This window comes from Hyperolius riggenbachi, chromosome 8, assembly GCF_040937935.1.
Source record: "Hyperolius riggenbachi isolate aHypRig1 chromosome 8, aHypRig1.pri, whole genome shotgun sequence".
Lineage (NCBI taxonomy): Eukaryota > Metazoa > Chordata > Amphibia > Anura > Hyperoliidae > Hyperolius > Hyperolius riggenbachi.
Window position 1 is genome coordinate 296,479,763 of NC_090653.1, and position 21,702 is coordinate 296,501,464.

Below are 21,702 nucleotides of genomic sequence, written 5' to 3' on the forward strand. Positions count from 1 at the left end.
TTAGCGCTTTTTTGCGTATCGGAACGGATGTGAAAGGATCCAGTGTTAACCTAAGGATCCATTCACATGTGTCCCTTGGTACGGATACGTTCCGGTCCCCGGATGTAAAAAAATGCAGCAGGCCATAATTTTCAGGACCGTTCTGCTTAGCGGAACGGATTCGGACAAAAAAATGCTGCAGCATTGGGAGAATGGAAAATTTCTTCACACTAGTGAAGAAACGGACCGTTCCACGGGGGATGAGTCATGTGCAGACGTGAACCTGAGCGACGGGAGGGTGAGGAAGAGTACAGCAGCCGGGGCAGGTGGGTGAGGGAGGGTTTATACATACCTAATCTTCTGTAGCAGCCGGCGGTAGAGCCTTCCGTCTTTTCTACCGTGTCATGTGACTAGTCACAGCGAAAGAAGGAGGAAGCCTCTACCGCTGGCTGCTACAGATTAGGTGTGTGTTTGCGGGCGAAATTGAGTGAAAATGGATCCGATCAATCATTGATCAGATCTGTTTTAACTCCCCCCACCAGTATCACCTTCCCTGCCTGGAAGCCACACCCTGGTCACTCCCAAGATGACCGGTATTTAGCAGGGAAGGCGCCCTTCCTCGGAAAACACATGTACGTGGCTGGGAGCATTCACAAATGTAAAACCTAAGGTGTAACTCCAGCCTCTCCTCCTCCTGGATGTGGCTAGAGAAGGAAAGGGTTTTTATTGCTTGTTTGTTTCCTCATTGATGCTACAGGAAGCAAGAGGAACACACAATACAGCAAACATTCTGTAATGCTGTAACGCTAATTCACTCATGTGGTTTGCTCTGCCGTGAACCTGCAGGTCAGCAGCCTTACTGCTTTCAGACATAAAAACAGACAGCACCAACTGCCATCCTCTATAAACACCCCCGCTAACAATGTGACAGGCCAACAGGTTGTTGTTGTTTAATACATATACTGTACATAGATGCACAGAGGAAGCGATTGCTTGCTTGGCAGTTGGAAACAGCTGTTATTTCCCACAATGCAACGAGTTTCACGGACAGGATATCCCACTGTGGGAGGGGTTTAACTACAATACTAGCCATATAGAAGTCCCTGATGATGTAATAAAGAAAAGGTAAAGATTTCATGTGGGAAAGGGGGTATCAGCTACTGACTGGGATGAAGATTAACCCTCAACTCTCCTACCTCACCCATTACCGGATGCTACCCCTCAGGAGACTTCATTTATTTATTATGTAGGATTAAAAAAAAAAGAAGAAGAAGAGGGGGTGGAAATGAACACAAGGGGGGGGGGGGGGGGGGCGGAGGAGGGGGTTTTACGAAATATAAACAAACTTGAAACTTGTCACTTTGTAAGAAAAGTTTTCAACTGCAATTTGAAAAACAATATTTTATTTTAGTTTTGTAAAAAATAAAAGGTAACATTTCTACAGAAGACAAAAGCAAAACCTTGCAGCGTGTTTTTTGTAACCAGCAGCTCCTCCCCTCAGTGAAGAGCACTTCCTGTATATCCCCCCTCCCCCCTCACTGAAGAGCACTTCCTGTATATCCCCCCTCCCTTCAGTGAAGAGCACTTCCTGTATATCCACCCCTCCCTTCAGTGAAGAGCACTTCCTGTATATCCGCCCCTCCCTTCAGTGAAGAGCACTTCCTGTATATCCGCCCCTCCCCTCAGTTCACGTCTACCACGTCACACAACGTTACTGTAAACTGTGCGGAAAACATTTTGTATAAGAAAAAAAAACGAAAGAATTCAGTTTTTGCTAAATGAAATGATAGCTACAAATATTCCTAAATCTCCCCCTCAGTGACCCTCATCCACCGGCTCCTTCCCAGCCAGTCCGGGGAAACGCAGACATGTAAACAGAACGGCTGAAAATTTGGGCGCAGGGCAAAGATGAAAAAAGCGGCTCACCCTGCTCCTGCAAACCGTAGATTACTATTCCCCCTCCCGGCCTCCATGGATTCAGGGAAAAGATGCAATTTGGCTTTCAGCTATTCCTGGGGGATGAATTGTATTTTTTTTTTCTAATTTGGGCTCCATCTTTTTCCGGCACTCAAATTACCATTACAGCCTATGGTGGACCCAAAAACAAAACACCCCCTATCCAGTCACATGGACATGTAAGGCAGAAACTGACTGCTCTGTCAGGTAAAGCCACGCCCACTGTTCACTGATATGCTATCCAGGCAGCCAGTCTCCGGTGGGGAGGCGTGGCCTAACGCTGGATGAGATAAGAGTGTGTAGGCAGAAAGAGTTGCTGAGGATCTATGCATCGCCGAGTCCAGTATTTTTCTTTGAGCGTTTTTCTGCATCATTAATATAAAATTATCTTCCATACAATGCATAAATCTCTCACATTCCCTGCGGAGTGCCATGCCTGATGCACAGATACCCCTGAAGGCGTCCCCTCCCATGCTGCCATCTTGTCCTGGAGATCACATGATGGGTGGAGTCAGGGGAGGAGTAATATCAGCGCTGCCATCTTGTCCGGGAGGTCACATGATGGGTGGAGTCAGGGGAGGAGTAATATCAGCACTGCCATCTTGTCCGGGAGGTCACATGATGGGTGGAGTCGGGAGGAGTAATATCAGCACTGCCATCTTGTCCGGGAGGTCACATGATGGGCGGAGTCAGGGGAAGGTCCATGGTGGGGGTCTCAGGTTCGGGGGGCTGCGGACTGGCTTTCCTCTGCTGTAACTTCTCACACAGCTGATTATAGAGATCCTTCACTGCATCTCCGGCCTGAGAAAGGACAACAAACCAGCATTTTACTCGTATAGAAAAACTTGTCAATACGGGTCATGCGGCAGTTACATAACCGTAGCTACAAGTCACATGACTGCCTCACCAATGCAATCAGGCAGGTTCCCCAGCAGAGGTCGCTATGCGAGTCGGGGTATAGGAGTTATGTACACAGGGTGGTACTCTCAGAGATCAGCATTTATATACACATATCTCTACCATACGCACCGTCTTGCCCGGCTCCAATGCTTTCTGCAGGGACTCCAGCTTGGGTGGCGCCACCTTGTGGTGGAGGTGAAGTACCAGGCGGAGCACATGTCTGTGGATGCTCTCCTTCCTGCAAGGACACCAGTCACCTTTTTCTGCATTTCAGTAAAAGTCATGATGAAAAAGCACATTTACATATTTACCAAAATCGCTCTGCTATTATAACCTGTAATACCTCTGCATGCCATGTCCTACCTCCTACTGACCTCTCCTCCACCTCCTCTGATGCTGCCCCTCTCTGCCAATCCCTACTGAGCTCTACCTGCCTCATCCACCTCTCCTCCCACTCCTCAGATGCTGCTCCTCTCTGCCAATCCCTACTGACCTCCGCTGCCCATCTCATCCACCTCTTCTCCTGCTCCTCTGATGCTGCCCCTCCCTGCCAATCCCTACTGACCTCTGCAGCCCGCCCCATCCACCTCTCCTCCCACTCCTCTGATGCTGCCCCTCTCTGCTAATCCCTACTGAACTCTACCTGCCTCATCCACCTCTCCTCCCACTCCTCAGATGCTGCCCCTCTCGGCCAATCCCTACTGACCTCCGCTGCCCAACTCATCCACCTCCCCTCCCGCTCTGATGCTGCTCCTCTCTGCCAGCCCCTACTGACCTCCGCTGCCCATCTCATCCACCTCTTCTCCTGCTCCTCTGATGCTGCCCCTTCCTGCCAATCCCTACTGACCTCTGCGGCCCGCCCCATCCACCTCTCCTCCCGCTCCTCTGATTCTGCTCCTCTCTGCCAATCCCTACTGACCTCTGCTGCCCATCACATCCATCTCTCCTCCCGCTCCTCTGACGCTGCCACTCTCTGCCAATCCCTACTGACCTCTGCTGCCTGCCTCATCCACCTCTCTTCCCGCTCCTCTGATGCTGCTCCTTTCTGCCAATCCCTACTGACCTCTGCAGTCCATCTTATCCACCTCTCCTCCGATGCTGCCCCTCTCTGCCAATCCCTACTGACCTCTGCTGTCCATCTCATCCACTCTCCTCCCACTCCTCTGATGCTGCTCCTCTCTGCCAATCCCTACTGACCTCTGCAGTCCATCTTATCCACCTCTCCTCCGATGCTGCCCCTCTCTGCCAATCCCTACTGACCTCTGCTGCCCATCTCATCCACCTCTCCCCCTCACTCCTCTGATGCTGCCCCTCCCTGCCAATCTGTGGCTTGTGTGTCTGCTCTATGTGGTATGAGCTGTGGCTTGTGTGTGTCTGCTCTATGTGGTATGAGCTGTGGCTTGTGTGTGTCTGCTCTATGTGGTATGAGCTGTGGCTTGTGTGTGTCTGCTCTATGTGGTATGAGCGGTGGCATGTGTGTGTCTGCTCTATGTGGTATGAGCTGTGGCATGTGCGTGTCTGCTCTATGTGGTATGAGCTGTGGCTTGTGCGTGTCTGCTCTATGTGGTATGAGCTGTGGCTTGTGTGTGTCTGCTCTAAACGGTATGAGCTGTGGCTTGTGTGTGTGTGTGTCTGCTCTATGTGGTATGAGCTGTGGCTTGTGTGTGTCTGCTCTATGTGGTATGAGCTGTGGCTTGTGTGTGTCTGCTCTATGTGGTATGAGCTGTGGCTTGTGTGTGTCTGCTCTATGTGGTATGAGCTGTGGCTTGTGTGTGTCTGCTCTATGTGGTATGAGCTGTGGCTTGTGTGTGTCTGCTCTATGTGGTATGAGCTGTGGCTTGTGTGTGTGTGTGTGTGTCTGCTCTATGTGGTATGAGCTGTGGTATGAGCTGTGGCTTGTGTGTGTGTGTCTGCTCTATGTGGTATAAGCTGTGGCTTGTGTGTGTGTGTGTCTGCTCTATGTGGTATGAGCTGTGGCTTGTGTGTGTCTGCTCTATGTGGTATGAGCTGTGGCTTGTGTGTGTCTGCTCTATGTGGTATGAGCTGTGGCTTGTGTGTGTCTGCTCTATACGGTATGAGCTGTGGCTTGTGTGTGTGTGTGTCTGCTCTATGTGGTATGAGCTGTGGCTTGTGTGTGTGTGTCTGCTCTATGTGGTATGAGCTGTGGCTTGTGTGTGTCTGCTCTATGTGGTATGAGCTGTGGCATGTGTGTGTCTGCTCTATGTGGTATGAGCTGTGGCTTGTGTGTGTCTGCTCTATGTGGTATGAGCTGTGGCTTGTGTGTGTCTGCTCTATGTGGTATGAGCTGTGGCTTGTGTGTGTCTGCTCTATGTGGTATGAGCTGTGGCTTGTGTGTGTCTGCTCTATGTGGTATGAGCTGTGGCTTGTGTGTGTCTGCTCTATGTGGTATGAGCTGTGGCTTGTGTGTGTCTGCTCTATGTGGTATGAGCTGTGGCATGTGTGTGTATGTCTGCTCTATGTGGTATGAGCTGTGGTTTGTGTGTGTCTGCTCTATGTGGTATGAGCTGTGGCATGTGTGTGTCTGCTCTATGTGGTATGAGCTGTGGCTTGTGTGTGTCTGCTCTATGTGGTATGAGCTGTGGCATGTGTGTGTCTGCTCTATGTGGTATGAGCTGTGGCATGTGTGTGTCTGCTCTATGTGGTATGAGCTGTGGCTTGTGTGTGTCTGCTCTATGTGGTATGAGCTGTGGCTTGTGTGTGTCTGCTCTATGTGGTATGAGCTGTGGCATGTGTGTGTCTGCTCTATGTGGTATGAGCTGTGGCATGTGTGTGTCTGCTCTATGTGGTATGAGCTGTGGCATGTGTGTGTCTGCTCTATGTGGTATGAGCTGTGGCTTGTGTGTGTCTGCTCTATGTGGTATGAGCTGTGGCATGTGTGTGTCTGCTCTATGTGGTATGAGCTGTGGCATGTGTGTGTCTGCTCTATGTGGTATGAGCTGTGGCTTGTGTGTGTCTGCTCTATGTGGTATGAGCTGTGGCATGTGTGTGTCTGCTCTATGTGGTATGAGCTGTGGCTTGTGTGTGTCTGCTCTATGTGGTATGAGCTGTGGCTTGTGTGTGTCTGCTCTATGTGGTATGAGCTGTGGCATGTGTGTGTGTGTCTGCTCTATGTGGTATGAGCTGTGGCATGTGTGTGTCTGCTTTATGTGGTATGAGCTGTGGCTTGTGTGTGTCTGCTCTATGTGGTATGAGCTGTGGCATGTGTGTGTGTGTCTGCTCTATGTGGTATGAGCTATTGCATGTGTGTGTCTGCTCTATGTGGTATAAGCTGTGGCTTGTGTGTGTGTGTCTGCTCTATGTGGTATAAGCTGTGGCTTGTGTGTGTGTCTGCTCTATGTGGTATAAGCTGTGGCTTGTGTGTGTGTCTGCTCTATGTGGTATAAGCTGTGGCTTGTGTGTGTGTCTGCTCTATGTGGTATAAGCTGTGGCTTGTGTGTGTCTGCTCTATGTGGTATAAGCTGTGGCTTGTGTGTGTGTGTCTGCTCTATGTGGTATGAGCTGTGGCATGTGTGTGTGTGTCTGCTCTATGTGGTATAAGCTGTGGCTTGTGTGTGTGTCTGCTCTATGTGGTATAAGCTGTGGCTTGTGTGTGTGTCTGCTCTATGTGGTATAAGCTGTGGCTTGTGTGTGTGTCTGCTCTATGTGGTATAAGCTGTGGCGTGTGTGTGTGTGTCTGCTCTATGTGGTATGAGCTGTGGCATGTGTGTGTCTGCTCTATGTGGTATGAGCTGTGGGTTGTGTGTGTGTCTGCTCTATGTGGTATGAGCTGTGGCTTGTGTGTGTGTCTGCTCTATGTGGTATGAGCTGTGGCATGTGTGTGTGTGTCTGCTCTATGTGGTATAAGCTGTGGCATGTGTGTGTGTGTCTGCTCTATGTGGTATAAGCTGTGGCTTGTGTGTGTGTCTGCTCTATGTGGTATAAGCTGTGGCTTGTGTGTGTGTGTCTGCTCTATGTGGTATAAGCTGTGGCTTGTGTGTGTGTCTGCTCTATGTGGTATGAGCTGTGGGTTGTGTGTGTGTGTGTCTGCTCTATGTGGTATGAGCTGTGGCTTGTGTGTGTGTCTGCTCTGTACGGTATGAGCTGTGGCTTGTGTGTGTCTGCTCTACGTGGTATGAGCTGTGAGCTGTGGGTTGTGTGTGTGTCTGCTCTACGTGGTATGAGCTGTGGGTTGTGTGTGTGTGTGTGTCTGCTCTATGTGGTATGAGCTGTGGGTTGTGTGTGTGTGTGTGTGTGTGTCTGCTCTATGGGGTATGAGCTGTGTCGTGTGTGTCTGCTCTATACAGTATGAGCTGTGGCTTATGTGTGTCTGCTCTATGTGGTATGAGCTCTGTGTGTGTGTGTGTGTGTGTGTGTGTGTGTGTGTGTGTGTGTGTGTGTGTGTGTGTGTGTGTGTGTGTGTGTGTGTGTGTCCTCTATGTGGTATAAGCTGTGGCATGTGTGTGTGTCTGCTCTATGTGGTATGAGCTGTGTGTGTGTGTCTGCTCTATGTGGTATGAGGGGTGTGTGTGTGTGTGTGTGTGTGTGTGTGTGTGTGTGTGTGTGTGTGTGTGTCTGCTCTATGTGGTATAAGCTGTGGCTTGTGTGTGTGTCTGCTCTGTACGGTATGAGCTGTGGCTTGAGTGTGTGTCTGCTCTATGTGGTATAAGCTGTGGCTTGTATGTATACATCTCTATACGGTACTGGCTGCACACAAGCAATGACAGACCCCTGAGTGATGGGGATATGCTGCAGAGAGCCTCGCTGGTGACAATACACGGCTCTCACTTTGTACAGACGGTCAGGAAGAACCCCTCAAACACGTGGCTACAGAAGTCCTCCGATCCGAACTCCTCGGCCAGCAGAGTCAGGTGACTGGTGAACAGGTGGAGGAAGACGTCAGACAGCGCTGTCTCGTTATACGTTTCTTCTGTGGATGGGAAGATACAGAATTACAATGGGAATCTGCCTCCGGATAGTCCGTGTGCAGCAGCTTGTGGTGCACTTACTGAGCGCGGGCAGCAGGCGGAGCAGAGAGTTCTTGTTCCTCTGTTTGGTGATGTGCAGCACATAATACAGTCCCACCTCACAGGCAATCCTGTTCTCATGCAGAAGCCTGCAGACACAGATAGGAGATCAGGGAGTAATACGCACAGATTATCATACATAGAAGATATATCGGCCACAAATAAAGACGTGCTGCAGCTCCGGAGCTACACCCACTATGTAACAGCAGCCCCTCCCCCCCAGCTGACATACTTGGTGAAGGGGTCCGGCAGGGTGTTGGGTACGTCACTGGCCCCTCCCCCCCAGCTGATATACTTGGTAAAGGGGTTCGGCACGTCACTGGCCCCTCCCCCAGCTAACATACTTGGTAAGGGGTCCGGCAGGGTGCTGGGGTACGTCACTGGCCCCTCCCCCAGCTGACATACTTGGTGAAGGGGTCCGGCAGGGTGTTGGGGTACGTAACTGGCCCCTCCCCCCAGCTGACATACTTGGTGAAGGGGTCCGGCAGGGTGCTGGGGTACGTCACTGGCCCCTCCCCCCAGCTGACATACTTGGTGAAGGGGTCCGGCAGGGTGTTGCGATACGTCACTGGCCCCTCCCCCCCAGCTGACATACTTGGTGAAGGGGTCCGGCAGGGTGTTGGGGTACGTAACTGGCCCCTCCCCCCAGCTGACATACTTGGTGAAGGGGTCCGGCAGGGTGTTGGGTACGTCACTGGCCCCTCCCCCCCAGCTGACATACTTGGTGAAGGGGTCCGGCAGGGTGTTGGGGTACGTCACTGGCCCCTCCCCCCAGCTGACATACTTGGTGAAGGGGTCCGGCAGGGTGTTGGGGTACATCACTGGCCGCTCCCCCTCAGCTGACATACTAGGTGAAGGGGTTCGGCAGGGTGTTGGGGTACGTCACTGGCCCCTCCCCCCAGCTGACATACTTGGTGAAGGGGTCCGGCAGGGTGTTGGGTACGTCACTGGCCCCTCCCCACCCAGCTGACACACTAGGTGAAGGGGTTCGGCACGTCACTGGCCCCTCCCCCAGCACACATACTTGGTAAGGGGTCCGGCAGGGTGTTGCGGTACGCCACTGGCCCCTCCCCCAGCTGACATACTTGGTGAAGGGGTCTGGCAGGGTGTTGGGGTACGTCACTGGCCCCTCCCCCCAGCTGACATACTTGGTGAAGGGGTCCGGCAGGGTGTTGCGGTACGTCACTGGCCCCTCCCCCCCAGCTGACATACTTGGTGAAGGGGTCCGGCAGGGTGTTGGGTTATGTCACTGGCCCCTCCCCCCCCAGCTGACATACTTGGTGAAGGGGTCTGGCAGGGTGTTGTGATACGTCACTGGCCCCTCCCCCCAGCTGACATACTTGGTGAAGGGGTTTCGGCAGGGTGTTGGGTACATCACTGGCCCCTCCCCCCCCAACTGACATACTTGGTGAAGGGGTCCGGCAGGGTGTTGGGGTATGTCACTGGCACCTTCTCTTCTGTAGGTAGTTTGTGTTCCACGTTGAACGTGTGATCATCCACCACCAGCGACATCAGAACTGGCAGGAATTTACTGATCACCTCGGCATCCTGTGGATAAAGGGAATTATTTCTGGTCTATAGTTTTCTGTTTGTATAAAATATGCTTTAATTTGTGTTAAAGAGAATCTGTACTCTAACATTCTTACAATAAGAAGCATACCATTCTATTCATTATGTTCTCCTGGGCCCCTCTGTGCTGTTTCTGCCACTCCCTGCTATGATCCTGACTTGTAATTGCCAGTTTTAGGCAGTGTTTACAAACAAAAGACATGGCTGCTCACCAGCTTGTGATAGGCTGAGAGGAGCTCAGTCTGTGACTCATACAAAACCTGTAGGGGGCGTGGAGAGGGTGTGTATAGCTTCTATCCTATCACAAGCAGAGCAGCACATTCCTGCCTGAGTGCCTAAGCCCGAAAAAGCCATCAGAGGAAAGAAGATTAGATCATATAACAGAGATAATACAGCCACTCTGCAACTAGGAAAGGCTGCAGTAACACAGACCACATTAGAACAGGTATAGAAACTTATAGGATAGAAGAAATAAGTATGAAAATTTTGTTACAGAGTCTCTTTAAAAAGGACAACTAGACTCTCTCGTGACCACGTCAAACTACAGTACTCCTATATCATACTTCCTATCACTATTACATTGCAGTAGTGGCTCACTAATGTAATCAACCTGTGTTAGTGAGTCACTAATATCACTATTATCGTCCTTTATACAATATCAGCATTATAACTCTGTAGTAGTGACTCACTAACAATATCACCATGATCACCATACAGCAGTGACTCACTACTACTACTACTATCACCATTATCACCCTGCAGTGGTGACTCAATAATAATAATCATAATAATAATATCACCATTATCACCATACAGTAGTGACTCACCAGTTTGGGCTCCTTGAACACCTGGCTGTCGATCATATCCCAGGCCCCGTGCCCCAGCGACAGCATCCGCAGCAGAAGCAGCAGCTCCGGACTGTCCTATAGATACAGATACTGAATAGCACAAAAGTATTTTCCCCGCTCGAATCCACATGCGGGAAACCCAGCAAAGCGTCCCCTGTGGTAACACGCTATAAGCGTTGTGTGTCCGCAATACAGATAATCCCCAACACCTTCACCCCAGTGACACAGGAAGCCCTCCTCATCCCCAGTGACACAGGAAGCCCTCCTCATCCCCAGTGACACAGGAAGCCCTCCTCATCCCCAGTGACACAGGAAGCCCTCCTCATCCCCAGTGACACAGGAAGCCCTCCTCATCCCCAGTGACACAGGAAGTCCCCCTTATCCCCAGTGACACAGGAAGTCCTTCCTTCTCCCCAGTGACACAGGAAGTCCCCCTTATCCCCAGTGACACAGGAAGCCCTCCTCATCCCCAGTGACACAGGAAGCCCTCCTCATCCCCAGTGACACAGGAAGTTCCCCTCATCCCCAGTGACACAGGAAGCCCTCATCTCCAGTGACACAGCAAGCCCTCCTCATCCCCAGTGACACAGGAAGCCCTCCTCATCCCCAGTGACACAGGAAGCCCTCCTCATCCCCAGTGACACAGGAAGTTCCCCTCATCCCCAGTGACACAGCAAGCCCTCCTCATCCCCAGTGACACAGGAAGTTCCCCTCATCCCTAGTGACACAGGAAGCCCTCCTTATCTCCAGTGACACAGCAAGCCCTCCTCATCCCCAGTGACACAGGAAGCCCTCCTCATCCCCAGTGACACAGGAAGCCCTCCTCATCCCCAGTGACACAGGAAGTTCCCCTCATCCCCAGTGACACAGCAAGCCCTCCTCATCCCCAGTGACACAGCAAGCCCTCCTCATCCCCAGTGACACAGCAAGCCCTCCTCATCCCCAGTGACACAGCAAGCCCTCCTCATCCCCAGTGACACAGCAAGTCCCCCTTCTCCCCAGTGACACAGCAAGCCCTCCTCATCCCCAGTGACACAGCAAGCCCTCCTCATCCCCAGTGACACAGCAAGCCCTCCTCATCCCCAGTGACACAGCAAGTCCCCCTTATTCCCAGTGACACAGGAAGCCCTCCTTATCCCCAGTGACACAGGAAGTCCCCCTTATCCCCAGTGACACAGGAAGTCCCCCTTATCCCCAGTGACACAGGAAGCCCCCCTTATCCCCAGTGACACAGGAAGCCCCCCTTATCCCCAGTGACACAGGAAGTCCCCCCTTCTCCCCAGTGACACAGGAAGCCCCCCCTTCTCCCCAGTGACACAGGAAGCCCTCCTCATCCCCAGTGACACAGGAAGTCCCTCTTCTCCCCAGTGACACAGCAAGCCTTCCTTATCCCCAGTGACACAGGAAGTCCCTCTTCTCCCCAGTGACACAGGAAGCCCTCCTCATCCCCAGTGACACAGGAAGCCCTCCTCAGCCCCAGTGACACAGGAAGCCCTCCTCATCCCCAGTGACACAGGAAGCCCTCCTCATCCCCAGTGACACAGGAAGCCCTCCTCATCCCCAGTGACACAGGAAGCCCTCCTCATCCCCAGTGACACAGGAAGCCCTCCTCATCCCCAGTGACACAGGAAGCCCTCCTCATCCCCAGTGACACAGGAGGCCCTCTTATCCCCAGTGACACAGAAAAGCCCCCCTTATCCCCAGGAAGCCCTCCTCATCCCCAGTGACACAGGAGGCCCTCTTATCCCCAGTGACACAGAAAGCCCCCCTTATCCCCAGTGACACAGGAAGTCCCTACAATAAAGACACAGGCAGCGGTTATATACCCCTCGCTCCACACTCACCCTGGGGAGTGCCTCCTGGCTGATCAGTTCCTGCAGATTCCGGATGGTGCTGAGAGCCAACGTGTTTATAGCAAACGGGTCACACAGGATCATGGAGAGGTCTCTGCAACATACACAGCACGGATATACAATCTTTATAAAGTGCTGACATATTACGCAGCGCTGTGCAGTCGGTAGGGGAGCCTTTACAACATCACTCAGTGTTACACAGGGACATTACAGCTTTCCTCAGTTGTACACAGAACAGTGATGGAACACTATAGGGATACAAGTAGCAGAAGAGTTACTGAGTCCATATGCGGGTGGAGAATAGCCCTCGGGGAGGAGGTCCCAGACAAATAGGCGCGCACACACACACACACACACACACACACACACACGGACACACACACTGTACACACACACACGGACACACACACACACACACACAATTTAAGACCTAGAGTAACTTAATTATTTCTGCACAAAATCTCATCTTTTATTTCAGCATCCATCATATCACTTTAGGGCCCATTCGCACGTAGGTGATTAGTGGGCGTTTACCGCTGATGATCGCTTTTTAAAGTGCTAGCACAATGTTAACTATATGGCAGTGATCTTCCTGCTGCGATTGCCGGTGATTCACAATTAGCGATAAACATGCTACATGCAGCATTTTTTGGCTTTTTTGACCTATCCCAATTGCAATGCATTTGAATTGCGAATCGCAATCGCCCAAAAATGTCCAGTGAAAAATATGCGTTAAACGCGTAAAAATAGTCAGCACAAAACACCAGTGCTAATCGCTAGTGTTTTCCGATCTCACGTGTGATCCACAGAAGAAGGATGAGCAGCACCGGACGTTTCTTAAAAAGCAGGTTGTTTATTCACTAGAAATGTGAACAAAACATCGCCATGCCATCCGAGAATTTCCAGGATGTAACTATAGCTCAGTTGTATGCATAGCCCTTTGCTGCATACAGATGGATAAAGGTCTCCTTCAGACATAGGTTACGCCTTCATTGCAGCCCAATCTGCCCACACAATGGACAGTCGATGTTTCGGACGGATCAACAGTTCTTTGTCAAGTGATAGCATGTCACCATAACCTGCCTGGGCTGCAATGGAGGCGTAACCTATGTCTGAAGGAGGTGCAGGGAGAGAAGAGAGTAACCTGACAGAGGCAAGTAACATTACACAGAATGAATACCTTGCATGGCACATAAAAGCAAACGGCTGCTACTGTCTTACAGTATACAGAGTGCCATAGGAGGCAGGGCAGAAACTTTACAATTCACACACAATTCTTTACAATTCATTGGTTAAGAGTGGATTTCTGATCATTTGTCTCCCGGGAAGCAATTTAGGCAACTGTGCTCCCTGGAGACATACTGGATCTTGATACCCCCTCCCTCCAAAGGTCTCAACGAGGATCCTGACATTAGCACCCTTTACCTTAAGATTAATACCATTTTTAACTTCCTATAAACATCAATTTTTTATCCTGTATTTTTATCTGTTTTATTTATATAATTTCATGAACCAATCCTATTGGATTGGTATTTATGTGTGTACATTTATACCATTTTTAATGATGGCATTGTATATAATACAAATATTTGATAACTTTTAGTATATTTCATAAGTCGTGCTGCGCTCTACGAGTACATAGCTACTCAGAATGGAAATGGAAATTAGAACGCGCCACCCCCGTTGTCCGAGGGGGGTTTAACTTGCCTATGCCACCTACTGACAAAACATCCGGGTCTGAAGGAGGAACTAGTGAAGTTCCGTGCCTCGCCAGTGGAACGCATCGTCTATAGGCGGCATAGGCAAGTTAATGCCCTCCTACACTACATTTCGCTGACAAGTAGCTACGTATTTGTAGAGAGCAACACTATCGGTAAGTAAAGATGAGCATGCAATTTCATTTTAGCAATCGTTGCATTCAGATGTAATTTATCTTTTAGCCACAAGATGGCACTACCCCGAGACACAGCATGGGAGCTTGTTCCTACTACAGTTTCCCCGAAATTAAAAGGGAAGGTTCAGGGAGGGTGGGTAAAAAATAAAAATCAATTTCCACTTACCTGGGGCTTCCTCCAGCCCGTGGCAGGCAGGAGGTGCCCTCGCCGCCGCTCCACAGGCTCCCGGTGGTCGACCCGACCTGGCCAGGCTGGCTGCCAGGTCGGGCTCTTCTGCACTCCAAGGCCCGGAACTTCTGCGTCCCACGCCGGCGCTCTGACGTCATAAGACGTCCTCCGGGCTCTACTGCGCAGAACTACTGCGCAGGCGCAGAACTACTGCGCATGCGCAGTAGAGCCCGGAGGACGTCTGATGACGTCAGCGCGCCGGCGTGGGACGCAGACGTTCCGGGCCTTGGAGCGCAGAAGAGCCCGACCTGGCAGCCGGCCTGGCCAGGTCGGGTCGGCCACCGGAGACCACCGGGAGCCTGCGGAGCGGCGGCGAGGGCACCTCCTGCCTGCCACGGGCTGGAGGAAGCCCCAGGTAAGTGGAAATTGATTTTTATTTTTTCCCCACCCTCCCTGAACCTTCCCTTTAAGGGGCACTGTCATATTCATTTTTGCTTTAAATGTTGTGCTAGGGCTTATTTTCAGTGGATGCCTTATATTTCTATGAACACACAAGTTCCTGCGCTGTGTGTCATCCTGCCTTCCCCACTGTGCCGCCTCTTCCTCTGCTGATCTACCTCGTGTGCCAGTTGTGCCTTAAAGAGAGCCCGAGGTGGGCTCATAAAATAAAAATAGTACTCTTCCTAATCCGGGGGACTGAGCGGATCAGGAAGTGTAGCTCCCCGCTTTCTCCTGTGGGCCACACTGGCTCATTTTCGTGACCTCTGGGTCATGACGCTGGAATGAGAAATTAATTCTCTCATTCACAGCATGCAGGAAGGCGGGGGTGCGGCCAGGGGGTGTGGTCAGGGAGAGCTGCCCAATGAATGGCAGCTCTGGAAACCCTGCAGGAATGCCCATGGCGGATCCATTAGAACACACAATTTGCCATACTTTTCCTGTTACTGCAGCTAGGGCTTACATTTAGGGGATGTCTTAATTTCAGGGAAAGAGGGTATATAAAATAAAGTTTGTTGTGAGGGTTGTCACCTGATGAAGGGGGGGGGATCCCAAAACGTGTTGTGACCACCCGATATAGCTGTGGGAACGTGCATTGGATGCAGCTAATCTATCTGGTCTGCAAACGAGGGTTGTGCAATGCCGCTGACCACGATGTGATTACCAGCCTGCATATTACTCTCAACAAGGCAGGCAGATTTGTATTAGTGTGTAGTGGTGAGCACTACCAGTAGCTACTCGTCATCGAAATTTACCAGGATATCGCTGCCCATGGCAGAGGAGGTGTTAACTTGCCTATGATGCCTAGCAGAGCCCCCAGCATGGTCCACTCACCCCAGCACAGCCCCCAGTCCCCCAGCATGGTCCGTTCACCCCAGCACAGTCCCCACTCACCACAGCACAGCCCCCAGCACAGCCCCCGCTCGCCCCCAGCACAGCCCCCAGTACCCCCAGCACAGTCCGCTTGTTATAATTTAAGTAGGCCTCAGTTATTTGGCCTGAGTTTTATGTAAAAGGCTTGTCCGCAGAGTATGCCTTTAAAATAAATAGAGTTTCTTGTGATGCAGGCAGAAGCATCTCAGTGTCTGCGTGAAGCAGAGGATACACGCAGATACTGAGAACATGTTCCTGAAAAAAGGCCACAGGCCTACACTGACCTCAACATGTACACCACAAGAACAATCAACATAGGCCATGTTTACCAAAATACCAAATTCCAGTAAGTAAGGGAAAAGTGACATTGAATATTAATCGAGTAGGTGCGTATTATGACACCACGAGGGGGCTAAGCCAATAGTCGGGTCTAGGGGACGGCGAAGATGATGTCACATTTAACTCTTTCCTAGTCGGTATTAAAAACTCGGGACGGGCGGACAGGGGGCATTCTGATTCCTGCTCTGCTTCCTACATTCCTGCTATGCTGGCCAGGACTGTGGAGTCGGAGTCGTGGAGTCGGGCAATTTTGGGTGCCTGGAGTCGGGAAAAAATGCACAGACTCCGACTCCTAATGATTTTGTAACTGTAATTAAAATAGAAAATATGATAATGTTCTATTTCTCAGATAATAGTCATTAAAAATAATGTATATATACAGTAAATATACAGTAATAGCTGTGTTTAGTCCACAAAAATGAAATAAACCAATCAAAATTAGTTACTTGTGCTGCTTCAATAAAGCAGTCCCCGTATTTTTAAGGTCAGATATACATATCTGATTGTGACTGTATATATGATGTGTACACCGGAATCTCATATATACTAAATAACATCTATGCTGTAAGAATAAAGCCTGATGTGTAGCCATGTCACTAATAGAGATGGTCAATGAGATGCAAATAATTCTGCACTGATGCTGATTTATGCAAATGTATGCACTCCCTTTGCTGATGAAATCAAATAATTTGATAGGTTGTTAAAATTTGGTTTGGTGACTACAAAGTAAAGGGTAACTGAGACGGATGAAAAGTAAAGTTATATACATAGCTGGGGCTTCCTCCAGCCCCGTTCAGGCTAATCAGTCCCTCGCTGTCCTCCACCACCTGGATCTTCTGATACGAGTCCTGGTAATTCAGCCAGTCAGCGCTGTCCGGCCACATGCCGCTCCCACAGCCAGGAACCTTCTGCACCTGCGCAATAGTGCTGCACAGGTGTAGTATGCTCCTGGCGGCGGAGTATGTGCATGCGCACTACGCCCGACTGGCTCAAGTACCTGGACTCATAGCAGAAGATCCAGGTGGTGGAGGAGGACAACGAGGGACTGATTATCCTGAAATCGGCTGGAGGAAGCCCCAGGTATGTATAAAACTTTAATTTCATCTGTCTCAGGTTTACTTTGTTACACAGTAGTACTACACTCTACATATGCACTCTCCACAGAGCTGCAGGGAATCCACTGAGAATGCTGTGCACATTGAACACAGAGGTGTTGTCTGTCACCCATAAACCTGGTTCAGATTGTGCATGAAGAATGTGTAATAGAGGAAGAATCTCATTCCCCTGCAGAGTACCTGCACATCATTCTTACATGTACCCACAAATACATTGCCTAGGGCCTGATAGATGTTCTTTGTTCCGGTTTGTACCTTTTACAAGTACTCTTACCAAGGACTAGTTTTAGTCTAAAGGGAATAAATATAGTAGTCTACATATCCTTCTCACTTCAGTTGTCTTGTAAAATTCCTAAGCGTTGGCAGTTAAAGAGACACTGAAGCGAAAAAAAATTATGATATTATGATTTGTATGTGTAGTACAGCTAAGAAATAAAACATTAAGATCAGATATATCAGTCTAATTGTTTCCAGTACAGGAAGAGTTAAGAAACTCTAGTTGTTATCTCTATGCAAAAAAGCTATTAATCTCTACGACTTTCAAAGTCGTGGAGAGGGCTGTTATCTGACTTTTATTATCTCAACTGTAAGTGAACTAATTACTTTTTCTCTGCCAGAGGAGAGGTCATTAGTTCACAGACTGCTCTGAAAGAATCATTTTGAATGCTGAGTGTTGTGTAGTCTGCACATATTAGAGAATGATGCAATGTTAGAAAAACACTGTATACCTGAAAATAAAAATATGAGGATATTTTCTTTGCTGCTAATCTTCTAGTAATTATTCATAGTACACAACCAATTCACTATATCATATATATTTTTTCGCTTCAGTGTCTCTTTAAGAGACGAATTTCATGTTACATACTTTTAATCAACAAAATTGTAATATGCAAATTAGAGGAGGCGGAGTCGTGGAGTCGGAGGAATCCTAAACTGAGGAGTCGGTGGATTTTTGGACCGACTCCACAGCCCTGATGCTGACTGGGACCTCTAAGTATTTTCATTCTTCATGTAATCTGATATGATGTATGCTGTACATAGGTAGTCTAGTGTAATGTAGGTTAGAAAGAAGGTAACTAACTAACATTCAGGAGGAAGGTTAGTTAAGAGCTGTAACGCCAAGGACTTTAACAATGAAGACTTTGCTTTGCTAGGATGATGAACTATATCTGTATATATGTTTCCTGAATAAACTCCTTAAATACTGAAGAAGCCTGAGAAAAGTCTATCTCCTGCTTGCTGTGATGAGTCGTGTTTGCAACTCTTGATGATGAGTTTGCTGGTGCCGGAAAGAGGTTTATTATAATAGTTATTAGCACCGCTCACCCCAGCACAGCCCCCAGTACCCCCAGCACAGCCCCCGCTCCCCCCCAGCACAGCCCCCAGTACCGTCCGCTCACCCCAGCACAGACCCCGCTCCCCCCCAGCACAGCCCCCGCAGCACAGCCCCCAGTACCCCCAGCACAGTCCGCTCACCCCAGCACAGCCCCCAGTACCCCAGCACAATCTGCTCACCCCAGCACAGCCCCCGCTCCCCCCCAGCACAGCGCCCAGTACCCCCAGCACAGTCCGCTCACCCCAGCACAGTCCGCTCACCCCAGCACAACCCCCGCTCCCCCCCAGCACAGCCCCCAGTACCCCCAGCACAATCTGCTCACCCCAGCACAACCCCCGCTCCCCCCCAGCACAGCGCCCAGTACCCCAGCACAGTCCGCTCACCCCAGCACAGCCCCCGCTCCCCCCCAGCACAGTCCGCTCACCCCAGCACAGTCTGCTCACCCCAGCACTTGCTCTTGGCCTTTCTTCACGCCGTCCAGGAAGCCCTGCAGCTCCCGAGCTCTCTTGGCATCAACAAACTTCTCTCGGATGCAGGCGTCCAGGCACCAGGTGAACTGCAAAGAGATCATCGCTACTTTTATACTGGCGTTATATTATGCGGCACTTTACAGAATACCTTTAATAACTCATGTCCTGAACTGTCCCTCAGAGGAGGTCATTGTCTAATGTCACTTCTCCCAGCATCATCTTATGTCCCTTCCATGGTCAGCCGCCGATTACCAGGGATGCCAATTTACCAACCAGCATGGGAGGAAACACCAGAGACCGCAGGAAACCCTTACATAGGGAGAGCATACAAACTCCATGCAGATAATATCCTGCTCAGTGCTAACCACTACACTGCCATGCTGCCCCCTCCATGGGAAGATGTCGGTCATGCCCGCTTTTCTGGAAACCAGACTGGAGAAAAGCACTGTATAAAGGGTGACATTTCTATTATAGTAGGAATAAAGAAAACCTGTAACAAAAAAAGTTCCCTTGGGAGGTACTCACCTCGGGTGGGGGAAGCCTCCGGATCCTATCGAGGCTTCCCCCGTTTTCCTGTGTCCCGCGGCAGTCTCGCTGTGCCCCTCCCCCCCCCCCCCCCCCAACAGCGGGGAGGTTAATATTTACCATCCCGGCTCCAGCGCAGGCGCAGTACCAGCTCTCCGCTCGGAGATAGGCGGAAATAGCCGATCGCTGTCGGGTCGCTCTACTGCGCAGGTGCAAGTCTCCTGCACCTGCGCAGTAGAGCGGACCCGACAGAGATCGGCAATATTCGTCTATCTCCGTGCGGAGAGCCACAACAGCGCCCCCGCTGGAGCCAGGGAAGGTAAATGTAGGTGAAGGTGAGTAACCCCCAGGGGATTTTATTTTGTTACAGAGTCTCTTTAAAATGCACTGAAAGTAAAGCCCTTCTCTCTCAGGATACAGTGCTGGACATACATATAAGATTTCCATAAAGCCTAACATTTCAGGTACAATTTACAGCGTTTGTTCCAGACACTAATATACAGGTAGCATGGGAGGGTGGAGCTGGCTGAATCGCCAAAGCCAAACCCCTAGTAACTGACAACCAATCCACTAACTATCCATCACTAGGGAGGTTTTGCAGCAACCAGCTGACCGCGCCCACCTACGTTAACCATCAGAACCTATTTATTTCACCAAGTACAACGTGAGTTGTACCCGGAATGGATTTTGGCACAAAAAGGGTTGGAGATGGTACATGGACAAAAAAAGTACACATAGCATACAGTAGGTACAGTTGATACACAGTAGATACATAGAGCGTCTGCCGATACATACAATAGATACCCACAGTAGGTTGTAACCATGTGACTACTGATGACAAGTGACAGGAAGCCCAGCAGGGGGGGGGGGGGGGGGGGTGATGCAGCCGGGCTACAATGACATCTTCCACATGGAGCTTAACAAGACTATTATTCATTTATTTATACTAGGTTTCAAATCTCACTAACATTACAAATGGGGAAGTTCGGATGTTTGGATGTTTGTTACTCGATCACACAACGATGGCTGAGCGGATGTGAATGACATTTGGCCACACACATAGTACATTACCTGGAATAACATATAGGATACTTTTTATTCCCATAACCAAAAAGTGGGCGGAGACAAATTTCACTGGGATAATGTAAACAGCAGCCATTCTTACACTCGCAGGGTTCTCAAACTTTGCACACTTGGTCACTGGGATGAATATTCAGAAAAGTGGGTGGAGCCTACAACAGCCAATCAAAATTCACCTATTGATTTTCAAGGGGAATATTTCATTGCTGCCATTCTTGCACTGTTAATGGCACAAGCCTCAAACCTGCTACAGTTGGTCATTGGGTGACTGTGGTGCAAATTCAAAAATGGGGGTGGAGCCACAAACTGCCAATCGCATTTGTTTTATTTCAATGCAAATGATTGATGCCAAAGACCGCAAACCTCACAAACTTAGTCATTGAGTAATTGTGTGTTAGGGTTAGAAAAAGTGGGCAGAGCCAACACCAGCCAAATACATACCTGGGCAACGCCGGGCAATCAGCTAGTTTAAAATATTTCCAAATACTTTTCAGTCACATGTTTATAGTGAACCAGAGACAAAGCCCCCTCATGTATTTTACCATATATATCAGTGGGAACATTAGAGAAAACACCCACCCTGCTCTGTTTCATCCTTCACTGCTCATCCTGCTTGTTATCAGCCCTGATAAAAACCTCGACTGAGCATTCAGTCTGGCTTTGCTCAGGAATCATAGCGGAGTCATTATAGCAGAGCCAGAAGGGGGCAGGCTTGGGCTTGAAAAGACATCAAAGACAGACTCAGCTATAATGATTCCTGAGCAAAGCTGCATTTCTATAGTGAGGAGAGGAGGCAGCATCATCACAGACCAGCCTTATTGCTGTGTATCAATGTGTAGAACGCAGCTATCCAAACATCAGGAACTCGTCTCACCTTGTGGCAGGGGTCAACGGAGCAGATCTCACTGACGTCCAAGTCGTGTAGGGACATCAAAAGCTCCGCCCTCAGTGTACAATAGTGTACATTCCGTGTCCTCAGGAAGAGCGTGCGCAGGAACTGCAGGACCATGTCGTATAGCTTCACGTTCTTCCCAATCATCTGCGTCAGCTTATGCACCACCTAGTGGCAACACACGGGAAATACTAATCCAAGTGTACTGCACATTACATAGCCCTACCAGCATGCACTGCACACTACGCACCTCTCCCAGCATGCACTGCACACTACGCACCTCTCCCAGCATGCACTGCACGCTACGCACCTCTCCCAGCATGCACTGCACGCTACGCACCTCTCCCAGCATGCACTGCACGCTACGCACCTCTCCCAGCAT

The 21,702-nt window shown here is 50.0% G+C and overlaps 1 protein-coding gene across 1 annotated transcript in view; it reads right to left on the bottom strand.

Annotated features, from left to right (window-relative positions):
• Positions 1-1,365: 1,365 nt before the first annotated feature.
• Positions 1,366-21,702, bottom strand: part of NELFB (negative elongation factor complex member B) — a 30,942-nt gene continuing 10,605 nt past the window's right edge. The window contains exons 5-13 of the mRNA XM_068249196.1: positions 21,303-21,488; positions 18,797-18,909; positions 12,121-12,223; positions 10,256-10,351; positions 9,265-9,407; positions 7,842-7,948; positions 7,621-7,762; positions 2,965-3,073; positions 1,366-2,736 (exon numbers count right to left, since the gene is read on the bottom strand). Of these exons, the coding sequence (XP_068105297.1) occupies positions 2,608-2,736; positions 2,965-3,073; positions 7,621-7,762; positions 7,842-7,948; positions 9,265-9,407; positions 10,256-10,351; positions 12,121-12,223; positions 18,797-18,909; positions 21,303-21,488 (1,128 nt within the window). The 3' untranslated portion in view covers positions 1,366-2,607. The remainder of the gene's footprint in view (positions 2,737-2,964; positions 3,074-7,620; positions 7,763-7,841; positions 7,949-9,264; positions 9,408-10,255; positions 10,352-12,120; positions 12,224-18,796; positions 18,910-21,302; positions 21,489-21,702) is intronic.